The 13066-nt window shown below is 46.3% G+C and overlaps 1 protein-coding gene across 1 annotated transcript; it reads left to right on the top strand.

Annotated features, from left to right (window-relative positions):
* The first annotated feature begins 76 nt into the window (after nucleotides 1–76).
* On the top strand, nucleotides 77–7649 carry LOC129713315 (uncharacterized). Its single transcript, XM_055662286.1, has 3 exons — nucleotides 77–360; nucleotides 3830–3989; nucleotides 4124–7649. The coding sequence occupies exons 1-3, from the start codon at nucleotides 130–132 to the stop codon at nucleotides 4969–4971; spliced, it is 1239 nt and encodes a 412-aa protein (XP_055518261.1). The 5' UTR covers nucleotides 77–129; the 3' UTR covers nucleotides 4972–7649.
* Nucleotides 7650–13066: the final 5417 nt, after the last annotated feature.

Here is a 13066-nt window from a genome sequence, read left to right as displayed (position 1 = left end):
CGCTATTGGCCGGTGTACCACGTGATGGGGGCGGGACTTCCGATGGGTGTTGGCCCCGCCCATCGGCCCCAACCGTCGTCCATCCCTCCCTCCTCCCTCCCGCCTTGTCTCCCCTCGCCGGCCGCAGCCATGTCCGAGCCCCGGACTCCGCGCTTCAGTGACAGAGCAGTGCAGGTTCTGCTGGAGCAGGTGAGGGCTCGCAGGGAGGTGTTTTTCCCCTCCCAGGGCCGGAGTGTGCCCAGGGAGATGGTGCACCAGGCCTGGGTCGAGGTGGCACACAGCGTCAACGCCAAGAGTGAGGTGCCCAAGACTTGGCTGCAATGCCGCAAGAAGTTCAATGGCCTGACCTGGACTGCTAAGGTAAGCCTGGGTGACTGACGCCAGGTGGTCAGCCCCACTGGACCACAGTCTGACACTTGCAACCTGTTAGGTGTCGACAGATTTCAGAACTGCAGGTGCAGGTTTGCACCGAAGATAGACACAAAAATGCTGGTGTCACTCAGCGGGACAGGTAGCATATGTGCAGAGAAGGAATGGGTGACGTTTCAGGACGAGATCCTTCTTCAGAACTGTCCCCTGTATCCCAAGGGTGTGAGATGCATGCCCTGCATGATTGTGGATGATATCCATAACATAAACCAGCTCCACCCCCCATTGACTCCATCTACACTTCACGATGTCTTGGGAAAGCAGCCAACATAATCAAGGCCTATTTATCCCGACCTGAAACGTCGCCTATCAATGGCCTCCAGATACGCTGCCTGACCTGCTGAGTCACTCCAGCACGTTATGTCTATTTTTGTAAACCATCATCAATGGTTCATTGTCTCAATCATTTGCACCTGGTCACCCTTTCTTTCCCACTCGCCTGTCGGGTTGAAGATACAAAATCTTGAAAGCATTTACCACCTGATTTGGGAACAGTTTCTTCTCTGCCGTTGACAGACTACTGAAAAGCCCTTCTTTTCTCCAGCATTTTTGTCAGCCCTTTCATAAACTAAGGATGTAGTCCTGATCTCCCAACCTACCCCCTTATGGCCTTTGCACTTTTTCTACCTACACTTTTGTTTTAGCTATAATGTTGTAGCAATGTATTCTGCACTCTGGTATTTTTCTCTTTGCACTACCTGTTGTACTTGTGTATGGCTTGAATGTAACTGTATAGTACGATTTGACTGGATAGTATGCAAACAAAAAATGTCACTATATATCGGTGACAATAATAAATCAAACTAATAAATTATACAATTTCCGTGGGTCCACATGCCGTACAGAACTGTTTGAACTGACCCATTATTCCAGCCTGCTCTTAACCGACAAAACCTATTTCTAACTACAGTTTCCCCCCTGGAGGGAAATGCACTTCCCACTCCATTCTGAAAGGCAACAGTTCGCATTAATCAGCACTTTTGCTTGCTTTCGCTGTTTTTGTCATGTTGGCTCCAGTTTCCTAATAAGTTTATTTTGAAACTTCACCTTAAATGCCTTTTGAAATGCTTATAGTAACCTTCCTTTATATAATTGTAGAACAGTTACAGGAACCCAGCAGATGAACTAGCTGGTAATTTCTGAACTAGTTTTCTACCAAGAATAAAGCTTTTTAATTGTCATATGTTCTGAAAACAGAATAATGAAATTCTTACAGCATAATAGGCCTGTAAATGGAATTCACAAAGATAACATTTAAAAAATCAATATTATTACAGTGCCATCTTATCCTACACCATCTCCTCAGTAGCCTTGTACATTTGTCTTCACCATATATTTATCTAATTCCTTCTTCAGGTCATAAGGTCATAAGTGATAGGAATAGAATTAGGCCAATCGTCCCATCATGTGTACTCTGCCATTCAATCATGGCCTATCTCTCCCTCCAAACCTCGTTCTTCTGCCTTCCCCCATAACCTCTGACATCTGTACTAATCAAAAATCTATCCATCTCTGCCTTAGAAATATCCACTGACTTGTGCATAGAATTATTTTACTGAACTGTATGTAAAAAGACATGCATAAGTGCAATCATGCTCGAGTACAAGAGTGTAAGAATAGTAGATTAGATATTTTAGCGGTTGTAGAACAGGTGAAGAAGTAACACCAATAAAGGGTGTGAAAATAAGGATGAGAAATTTTAAAGTCAAATTTTACTGAACCAGCATTCATTTGAATTGTCAAGCACAATGTGTGAATTGGATTTGATGTATCGTGGGATAAGGACTGCAGGGAGCGACAGTAATATACAGATAATGCCGTTGTCTGATATCTGCAACAAAACAGGTTCAATCCCGATCTCTGGTGCTATTTGTGAAGAACATTCATGCTCTCCCTATGATCAGTTTCTCTTGGGTGATCTGGTTTTCACGCAATCTCCAAAAGTTGGCAGCAATATTGGTCACTAAATTTCCGCAAATGTAGGGAGATGGTAGAGGAAATAGGTGGAGTTGATGGCCATGTGAGAGAGGAAGGTTGCAAGAATATGTGGGGGAATGGGATTGCACTGAGAGCCAGAAGAAAGTCTGAGACAAATGATTTCAGTGTTGATAGTTAAGATGGCAAAAGGAACAATTTTGATTGAAATATAAATTGCAGGACTACCTTGATGGGTCAGACACCATCTGTGGATGGAATGGACAGATGACCTTTTGGGTATGAACCTTTCTACAGACTGATGAAAGAAGTGGGGAGAAAGCTGGAAAGAGGAGGGGGCGAACAAAGATTGGCAAGTTATAGCCGGTAAATGAGAGATGGGTGGACAAAGGCGAGAGATCAAAAGGAAACTAAAGGGTGTCAGATAAATAGAGGGGGAGTGAAATGTAAAGCCAGATGGAGCGATGAAGGTGGTAAAGTGGGGGCGGTGGAAGGTGGAGCAAATCAGGTAGCATCTGTGGAATGAATAACAGTTAATGATTCTGGACAAAGACCCTTCATCAGAACTGGGAATGAGACAAAACAAAGAGGTTTTGATGATTTCAAATACATTCTTCTTCTTCTTTCGTGTGGTGTGCACAGCCTAAAGTTGTTGGACAACTTGTTCTATTTGATCTTCCATTTGTGCACGTCGAGTTGATTGCATTAGTTGAAACCGGGCGGACCACCTGAAGGTTGCAATCTTCCACCCCTCAAATACATTAAATGTTTTTTTTTTAATGGGCAATCAGCCTGGTATCTGTTTCTATAGTCAAGCTTAAAGATGACAAAGCTTTGGAAACAATGTTTTAGAAGGAACTACAGATGCTGGAAAAATCGAAGGTAATTTAAAATGCTGGAGAAACTCAGCGGCCTCGCCCGCTGAGATTCTCCAGCATTTTCATCTACCTAAGCTTTGGAACCGATGTGAGTTATGACTGGAAGCTTTTCCCTTTTCCGCTATGATTAACAGCATTTTGAAGAAAAGCGATCTAGTAATTATCTTAAGTAGGAGTCTGACCCGAAACATCATCTATCCATGTTCTCCAGAGATGCTGTCTGATCTACTGAATTACTCCAACAATTTTTTACTTTTTTGTAAAGCAGCATCTGCAGTTCCTTGTGTCAAGTCACTATCGCATTGTCATTATAGAGTATGCTGCACACATATTGGACATCTGCTTCTTGCATCACAGAAACTGTTAAGCTGCAAAGATGAGTCAAACGATAGTAAATAAAGGGAAGCTTTTTTTTCATGCACATGATACAGCAATGTACACCAAAGATTATAGAGCGGATCTCCACTCTATAATCTTTGGTGTATACTCAGTTAACTGGCGTCATTCCTTCTGCATGCAGCTGGTTCGCTCATCTGGGTAATGTGTTGCAACAATGAAACACTAACTCACTCCCACTATTTCTGCAGGAGAAGTTGGCACACAAAAGAAGGAAAAGAACCAGCTGCGAGGAACGGCCAGCCTCCATTCTAAATCTCACCCAGATGGAGCAGGAAGCCCTGGACATCATTGGGCCAAACAGCAGGAGAAACCTCGAGAATGGCAAGGCTGGAGGCCAAGTACCACAGGGTACCTTCCTATTTCTCTTATCTGCTGTTTTAACTCATCACACAGGCAGCATTATCATCCTTGAGCTGTGCGTGTGCTGTTACTACCTGACCATCCCAAGGCTCGCTAATTCTTGTCCCTCTCCCTCTTTACAGATCTGACACATTACCTAGGCTTTATGAGGCAGGAGATGGAGGGGGGACATTTTACAGAAGATGCACAGTCGCCAGCCCCGTCATTCCAGTACATCACCACTGACATGAACATCTCCGGTAGCATGGATGCTCAGCTGAATGGATCGGCTCACTATGAATTATTCGGCAGTAACGAACAGGAGCTGGCTATAGAGGAAAGGACTGTAGAGGAGACAGATGACTCGAGGGCAACCTCTGGTCCCAGCTATGTCGAAAAGGATGAAGATGCAGATTTAACCGGCCCTGCCTTTAAAAGAAAGCTTTTCCATGAACATCATCAGTTGCTCAAAGCTTTGGACAGTCTACCCAAGAGTTGTCTCACCCTGTCTGAGAGTGTAGAAGAGTCTGCTTCTATATTTTGTGGAGTTGTGGCGCAGGGCATCACTACTCTCCAGTCTACCATGGAGCGTGTTGCCAACTCTGTGGACGCAGCAATGAAGCCCTCTGTCCAGGAGCCTGTGACACCCACACTGGCGTCATTGATTGAGGCTCAAACTGGTGCTATTCAGGCCCTGGCTTGCACCATATCCACTAGTTTAGAAAGGCTGGGTGGGCGCATTGATAGGGGCTTCAGTAACGTCTCTGACCTCCTCCAGTCTGCTGTGCCGCAGGTCAATGGCAGCATGGTCAATGAGTCGCGGCATCATCTGAGTGAGCCAGCTGGAGTGGCTCTTGCTGGTCCCTCTCTGGATAACAGCACGTCTGCTCACCCGCCATCTCCTCCAGCCCCAGCTGCTCCTGCAGCAGCACCATTGAATCTGCAGTCGGCGATCAGACCCCCTCGAGCTCAATGGGACCGGCGCCCTTGAGCATTTTCCACCCCATGACCGAGCTACAGTAACTGCCAGCTCTTGAGCAAAGCCACAAGGGAGTCTCGTGTTGGAACAGCTAGAGGACTTGATAAAGGTAAAATTAGTAGGTCTACTGATAGTTGCATAAGCAATAAAGTATTACATTGTTTTCAAGTCTAATGTTTTTGGGTGGCTGCTTTTAACTATGGTACTACAATCTTGAGTATCGGACATCAGTGAATGAAAGTATTATTGGATGGAAGTATTATTGGAATGTTGAATGACCATTGAACATGTTTTTCAGGACTATTAATGGGCAGGAGTTTACTAGTCCATAATTCAGGTATAAAAGGCCAGGAAGCACATAACACAGTAGTTTGTTGTCTACTAATCTGATTGACATTCAGACAACTATTTTATCAGTGGTTACATAGGAGAAGGCCATTCTGCCCTTTGAAGCCATTCCACCATTCAACATGATCGTTACCATATTCTTGTTATAGCCCCAAACCTAGTGGTGCTTTGTGTCGAGATATCTGCTTATCACCACCTTACATGTTCAATGACTTAGCTTCCATTGTCTACAGTGTTAGTGAAACATAGAAAATAGGTGCAGGAGTAGGCCATTCGGCCCTTCAAGCCTGCACAGCCATTCAATATGATCATGGCTGATCATCCAACTCAGCCTGTTGTCAAGAAATCCATCCTCATATCAGTCCAAATGTTCAGATGTCTCTCAGTCTAGATTTCTCTAACCTTAACTAACACTCTCTTCCCCTCTTCCCCTCCCACTCTCTCTCTCTTTTTTCGCTGTCCTGATTAATTTTACTTTGTATGCCTCGTTGTCACCTTCTCCTCAGCCAACAATGAACCATTGTACATTTCCTTGATCACTATCATCTTTGATTTGTCATTTCACACCTTAACCTTCCATATCTCTAGTTTCTCTCTCCCCTGACTCAGTCTGAAGAATGGTCTCAGCTAGAAATGTCACACATTCCTTCTCTCCAGAGATGCTGCCTTTCCTGCTGAGTTACTCAAGCATTTTGTGTCTGTTTTCAGTCCTAAAAAGCTTGCCCCATGTCTGAGTGGCCAGTGGTTTCAGACCACCCTATCTGGGGAAAATGGAAGGTAGACAAAAAAGCTGGAGAAACTCAGCGGGTGAGGCAGCATCTACGGAGCGAAGGAAAGATTAGACAATACATAAAATGAGGGTGACGTTATCCTCATAAGGTGGAAGCAATTATTGGTTAAGTGATCTAGTGTGTTGTGGGATCACTGCAGGATATTACAGAGCTCCGACAGGTTCAGAAACAGCACTGACAAACAAACTTCATAGTAACCTGAACATAATTAGCTCTGTATTTACAAACCTTGTCAACAAGGTATGGACTCCATCCCACTGCTGTGTTGTTCTGTAGTTGAACTGCCACTTACCCAGCTCCCACTCTTTCATCCAGAATGGAATGACCACATCAATTCCACTTTCTTAACAACTGCACTCAGTTAAGAGTTGTGAAGCCTTTGAAGACTCGAGTAGTAATAACCCTGTCAAAGGCTACACACTGATTAATCCCTAAGACAGCATTGTCTATTGGTGTTGTATATGGTACATTGTATATTGTCTATTGATGTTTCTGGGTAGCATTCCTATAAAGAAGCTAGTGTAGAGGCGCAAACGTTGTGAATAAATGGATTCTTTATTCGGGCATTGTAGGTTTCAAATACATGGACGTTTAACACTTTAACATAATAGTCGTAGTTGTTGAGAGGCTGTTGCCTCGTGGGCTCGGTTGTGCTCCTGCTGCGGTGGCAGGACACACTCATGAAGTGAGAGGAAGCAGAAGAGCAAGAGAGCGAGAGAGGGAAGGTCAGGACTTGTATTGGGGGTGTTCCCTAGTATATATCTCGTGATACCTTCCCAGGATTGCCGAGGATTTGCATAGGAGGAGTGGCCGAACCACTAGGTGCCGCTACACTAGGACATTATTGTTTTGTCCATTTCAGCACTTAGTGACTTTTCGTTGCAACATCACCCGCAGTTCCTTCTATCTGCTTGTTCCTGTCTGTGTTGGATTCAGTAGCTTGAGCAATACGTGAGCACAAATTATTGGCATTATTAAAGGACAGGAAATTATCAGCAAAGATTTTGAAACTATTGAATCACACTAATTCCTGTCTTGTCAAATTATTGCAACTTTTTTTTAATTTTTATTTATTTATTTTTTTATTGCAACTTTTTTCAAAGGATTTATTTGGAAAAAAAAATTCTGTATGTTTCAACTTCCAAAAGCCGACTGATGAACATTGTTTCAGTTTGAGCATTGAACATGAATTTGTGAAGATTGGCCCTCTCATACATTAAAGCAGTGAAACATTCTAGAGAAATGAGTGTGTAGCTTTATTCAGAGTGGTTGTTGGTGAGTCTGTATTTGAAAACAAAAACATTGTGTATTTTTAAGTGTTTAAGAAGGAACTGCAGATGCTGGAAAATCGAAGGTACACAAAAAAAGCTGGAGAAACTCAGCAGGTGAACTTAGGGGTAATATGAGGGGGAACTTCTTTACTCAGAGAGTGGTAGCGGTGTGGAATGAGCTCCCAGTGGAAGTGGTGGAAGCAGGTTCATTGGTATCATTTAAAAAGCAATTGGATAGGCATATGGATGAGAAGGGAATGGAGGGTTATGGTACGAGTGCAGGCAGGTGGGACTAAGGGGAAAAAAATTTGTTCGGCATGGACTTGTAGGGCCGAGATGGTCTGTTTCCGTGCTGTAATTGTTATATGGTTATATAGGTGCAGCAGCATCTATGGAGCGAAGGAAAAAGGCAACGTTTCGGGCTTCGACCCGAAACGTTGCCTTTTTCTTTCGCTCCATAGATACTGCTGCACCCACTGAGTTTCTCCAGCTTTTTTGTGTCTTTTTAAGTGTTTATGAATGAAAACTGATAGTAAAGAAAAGAGGAGGAGAAAAGAAGAGAAAAACAAAAAGGAGGGGAAAGAAGAGAGGGAAAAGAGAAGGAGACAGGGGGAGAAGAAGAGAAAAGGGGAAAAGACAACAAACGATGGGTGTGAGCGAAGGACAGAGGAATCAGGAAGGGGGGGAAAGGAGAGTGGGAGAAAAAAAGGAAGAGAGAAAGAGAACACAAAAAAGGAAAAGGAGAGAGGGGAACAAGGAATGGGAGAAGAAAAAAGGAGAGAAAGAAGAAGGTCAAAAGAAAGAACGGGGGGAGGGAGGGAGAAAAGAAGAGCAGAAGGAAAAAAAGGGGGAAAAAGGCGGAGGGGGAAAGGAAGATGAAAAAAGAGGAGGGGAGGGGGAAAGTAGGGGGACAGAAGAAAAGGGAAAAGAAAGGAAAGGAAGGGAGAGGCAACATCAAGAAAGGGAAAGGGGAAAAAGAAGGGGGCAAAGATGAACAAAAAGAAGGAAGAAGAAGGAATAGGGGAAGGTGAGAAGGGGAAAAAAGTAGGAGAAAGAAAAAGAGGTAGAAAGTAAAGGGGAGAAAGAAAAGCAGAACGGGGAAAAGGTGGGGGAGGGAGAGGAAGGAATGGAAAGAGGAGAGAATGGGAGAGGGAGAGGGAGGAGGGGGAGAAAAAAAGGAGATAAACGGGACGGGAGACGAGAGGGGAAAAAGGGGGAAGAGAGGGGGGGAATGTGGGGGAGAGGGGGTGGAGGAGAAAGGGGGAAGGGGGAGAAAGAAAAGAAGGAGGAGACAGGAAGAGAGCGACAAAAAGGGAAAAACGGGAGAAAGAAAGGAAGAGAGGGGAGACCGAAGCGAAGGGGCCAAGGGCAAAAAACAGGAAGATAAGAAAGGAAGGGGGGAGAAGGGGAGGGACAGGGAAATGCGCACTGGATTGCAGAGAAAGAGAACGACCGTGAGATCTGGGGAGTAAAGGAGAAGAAAAAGGGCGATTACAGGCACGGGGACCGAGAGGAGCCAGGGATCAGGGGGAAAAGGGAAATCGGAGGGGCGAAAGGGGAAGGAGGGAGACTTGGGGAAAGAGAGGAGAACGGTGAGGGCCCGGGGAGCCAGCGCCGCGGACAGGCGAGCCAAGCAGACCACGGCCGGAGGATCCAAGAGAAACGGGAAACGACGGGGAAGGAACCGAAGAAGAGAGAGAGAGACCGTTCAGAGAGAGAAGGAGAGGAAGAGAGAGAGAGAGTCGGAGATCAGGAGAGTGATGAGAGAGTGACAGAGAGAGCTGAGAGGGGAGATAGAGAGAAGAGAGAGACGGAGGGGGATGTAGCGCTACTTCTAGCCTAGACAGCGCTTCTTGAGCCTTTGGCCTGGAGAGCGCGTACTTTAACGGAGTCTTAGGCACCGCGAGCAGAGCAGAGATAGATGAGAGCGACCGCGTGCTGTCCCAGACTAGTTCGGAGACCGCGAGCGCGTTAGACGGAGACAAGAGAGCGAGATACGAGACAGTCGAAGACTATTCCGAGACAGCGGAGGGAATCGCGGGAGAGTGCTAGATGCGAGTAGACGGCAAGTTACCACAGAGAGAGAGTACAGAGAGACCATACTTTGTGCCTCTGCTCTCTTGGTTGGTGAACTCCTCTGCAAAGTCAAAGACATCCAATGGCAAGCTTCCGCACGGTAAGCCCCGGACAATTTCTCCAAGGCTAATGCCTGGAACGCTAAACTCCCCCCCAGAGGGTTCAGGCAGCATTTCTGGTGAAAAGGGTCTCGACCTGAAGCATCACCTATTCCAGGGGTGGGGAACCTGCGGCCTTCCAGGCCATTAAGTGCAGCCACTTTGATAGGAAGCACAAATTTTGTAGACAATCGTTTATTTTAGTTATAATATGTTTTCGTTAGTCTTATTATTTTTTTTTAATTTTTAAATGAACCTATTTACAAATACCAAAGAGTAAAAGAGAGATTTTCCTTTCCACCAATCAAATCCTACCACGACCTGACCACTGGCACGACATTAAACCATATTAGTATATGTCATGGAGGGCTATTGCACACAAAATAATGTAACACGAGCCGGACACAGGTAATCTTATTGATAAGTTGTCTTGGATTGCCGGCCTCATGTAGATTACAGCTAACGTAATGCGGCATCCAACATGAAAAGGTTCCCACCCTGGACTTATTCCTTTTGCTCCCATGAGTGTGGACATCTAAGCGAGTTTATTTGTGTCTATATTTAGTGCCACAACCACCCCCCCAAGCAGTTTGGTGTGATTTCTTCCTACCCCCCAACTGGTCGTATGTCTCCATGTCCTCTATACACGACAATAAAACGTAGGGCAGAGATTTGGGTATTCAGTCCACGGCATATAGACAATAGGTGCAGGAGTAGGCCATTCGGCCCCTCGAGCCAAGCACCGCCATGAAGATATGATGACATTTATTTGTCAATAATACATGTACAGTGAAACTGAAAGCTGCTCGTACTCCAGTTGAATACATACAATTTTAGCACAAAAATCACAGAAACACAGGAAAAAAAACAAAAAAACCGAAGGGAGTATTGGGAGGGGGCGGGGGGGGCAATAGGGTGCACCAAATCTGCGGCGCTACTCTATTATATAACAGTATATACAGATGGACTCCGTGTTGGGCGGTGTAGTCAGTGCATGTTGTGAATGTGAAATTTATAGTAGATATATTCTCGGCACCCAAAAGCAACTATTCCTGAGTCTCTGTTTCTGTCCTGGATTTGATGCACCTATAGCGCCTTCCAGAGGGAGCAGGTCGGAACAGCTCCAAACGCAGATGGGGAGCTGTCTTCAATGTGATCCTAACCTTTGCAACCTTTCCTAATCAAGAATCTCTCAATCTCTGCTAACTTTAAAGATACCTAATGTCTTGGTCTCCACTGCCGCGAAATGAATTCCACAGGTTCACTCTGGCTAAATAAACTCCACCTCATCTCCACTCTAAAGGTATAATGCGACGTTTAAGAAACATTTAGGCAGGTACCGAATAGGACTATATTTTAGAGGTATGTATAGGCGCCATCATTTTACGTTATTCAAACCCACCCCGTATGGATGAGTTACCTGCCGAGAGCGTATGAGGGCCGTTGAGGGTGAGAGAGTGGACGGCGCCTTTTGAGTTTTATGTGATTTTTTTAGTGTGTGTGACTCGACTTTTTTTTTTCTTTGCCAACCACTGTTGTACGCGGCACAGGCTGGTAGATTAGTTGGATTCCTTTCTCGCGAACACCCTCCCCATTTGTCAGACGCCAAAATTGGCCATGTTAACAACTCAAGATTGGCGATTGGGTTACCCCACGTGCTTGCACTTAGAGCCCGTGCCGAGGCAAGGGCCCACCCCCCCTGCGAGCATCGTCCGGGGGAGAGCGCGGCACTGGCCGTTCGGACAACAATTAAAGGCCATCAGTGAGCGATGGGGACAGTCGGAGAGGAGAGGAAGGCAGGTGAGCAGCATGTGTGTGCGCGATCCGTCGAAGAGCAGAGGGAAAACCGCTCAGAGCATGTGCGAGCACCTCCACGGCTTCCGTAGGGGATACGAGACGGAAAACCAGCTAGGAGAATGATGGAAAGTTCTTGGAGCACGGGATTGCCGCCATAGAATGGTCGTGGTGGTCTCCCTGCTTGTCATCGTGAACGCAAGCAGTAGTAGGAAGTTCGGGAAACTCCATTATCGGACGCTACAAGGTGGGTGTCTGATGTATTCCTGGCTGGCGATAGTTGGTATTTCAATCTTCCCTGCGCGATGCCCAGGTCATAGGTCACGCGAGATAACATTCTTGGCAGCTTGATTTGTTTGTTGCAGTATGATACACCTAGTACTTGCATTTCAATCCATTTCAGCGCTTCGCACCGATGCCAGTGCATAACACTGTTGGTATTTATGGTAACTGGGAGTTTAGTATAATTGTAGAAAGTGATTGTCCTCCTCAATGTCCACGCCGACCAATCCCCTGTGTCACCCATCCACCCACCCCCCCCTCCGTCGGACGCGTTTCGGCCGTAGATACCTAGGGGATCTGTGTGCCAATGGCCGGAACGGCTGGTTGGCCCAGGATTACACAGCAGCCTGCAGGGAGAAGCACCCCCCATTGTGACTCCAGCTCAACTCTGCTCCAACATCAGAGGAAATCCTGTTCCTACGAGGGGCAGGGCGCCGAACGTCATTGCTGCACCTCTCAGCCTTGGAGCAGAAGCTGTCGTCACATAACCCCCTAGAGAGCAAATGCCAGACCATGTCCTTACAATGCGCACGTATTGAGACGGCTTCTGCAGACTTCCAGAGGTGTTTGGGTTATGAAGGTCACGCCCTAGATATTTAAGACACCGTAATTAATGTGCATAAAACAAAACGACACCTGTCGTGCGTCCCTGTTGAGTCTGGCCCCTTGTACTCTATCACTAGATTGGATTAATCATTGTACTGACATACTCTAACCCCATTTATACACCAGTTTAATGCTAAGCTGGAGCTGTGTTTCATCTTTTTTTATCACGAATGCCACCTTTGACAATCCCCATGGATACTTTGCCTTTTTCTTCATGCATATACCGAACTCGCTTATTAGAGAACAAGAAGGTAATGTCAGAGGAGAGGGAAGAGTTGAGGCAGGAGCGTCGTGGACCAGGGAAGACTTCGGAGGAGGCTGTAATCGAAAATTGAACGTGCGAGACTTCTAGAGTTAGCGCCGTGCCCATTACCGGGGGGGAGTTGGCTGCTCGTACATGATGATAGCAGTACAGTAGTGACTGTTTGCCCGGGAACTATATAGACTTCTGTCGTACAGCTGACTGCCACTAAGGTTTGTCATAGCGGTTGGTTGGGACCTCCGCACACATGTGAGCACACGAGTGTAGGGACCCTCAAGCAATACGCAGCGAGAGTGGCCCCCGCCCCCCCCCGTAAGGAGATTATGCGGGGAACTTAAGGATCGCTGTGTGGAGGGCAAGGAGTCCGCCCCCCGAGACCACAAACCGGCCCGGGACACGCGCTGCCAAGTAAGAACCGGGCAAGCAGTAGATTATGGAGCTTGGGTCCCCCCCCCCCCCCTTTCCATGAACCTTTCGCAGTCAACACTGGCAGGATCCAAAACGTTACAACCGGTTGTATGCACCATGCTCAGTTGTGGTGAGGTTGCTGTTAACTATCCCCGGTGATCTGGCGGAACA

This window comes from Leucoraja erinacea, chromosome 35 (genome assembly GCF_028641065.1).
Source record: "Leucoraja erinacea ecotype New England chromosome 35, Leri_hhj_1, whole genome shotgun sequence".
Taxonomy (NCBI): Eukaryota; Metazoa; Chordata; class Chondrichthyes; order Rajiformes; family Rajidae; genus Leucoraja; species Leucoraja erinaceus.
The sequence above is the reverse complement of the archived record's forward strand: the minus strand, read 5'-3'. Positions and strand labels throughout refer to the sequence as shown.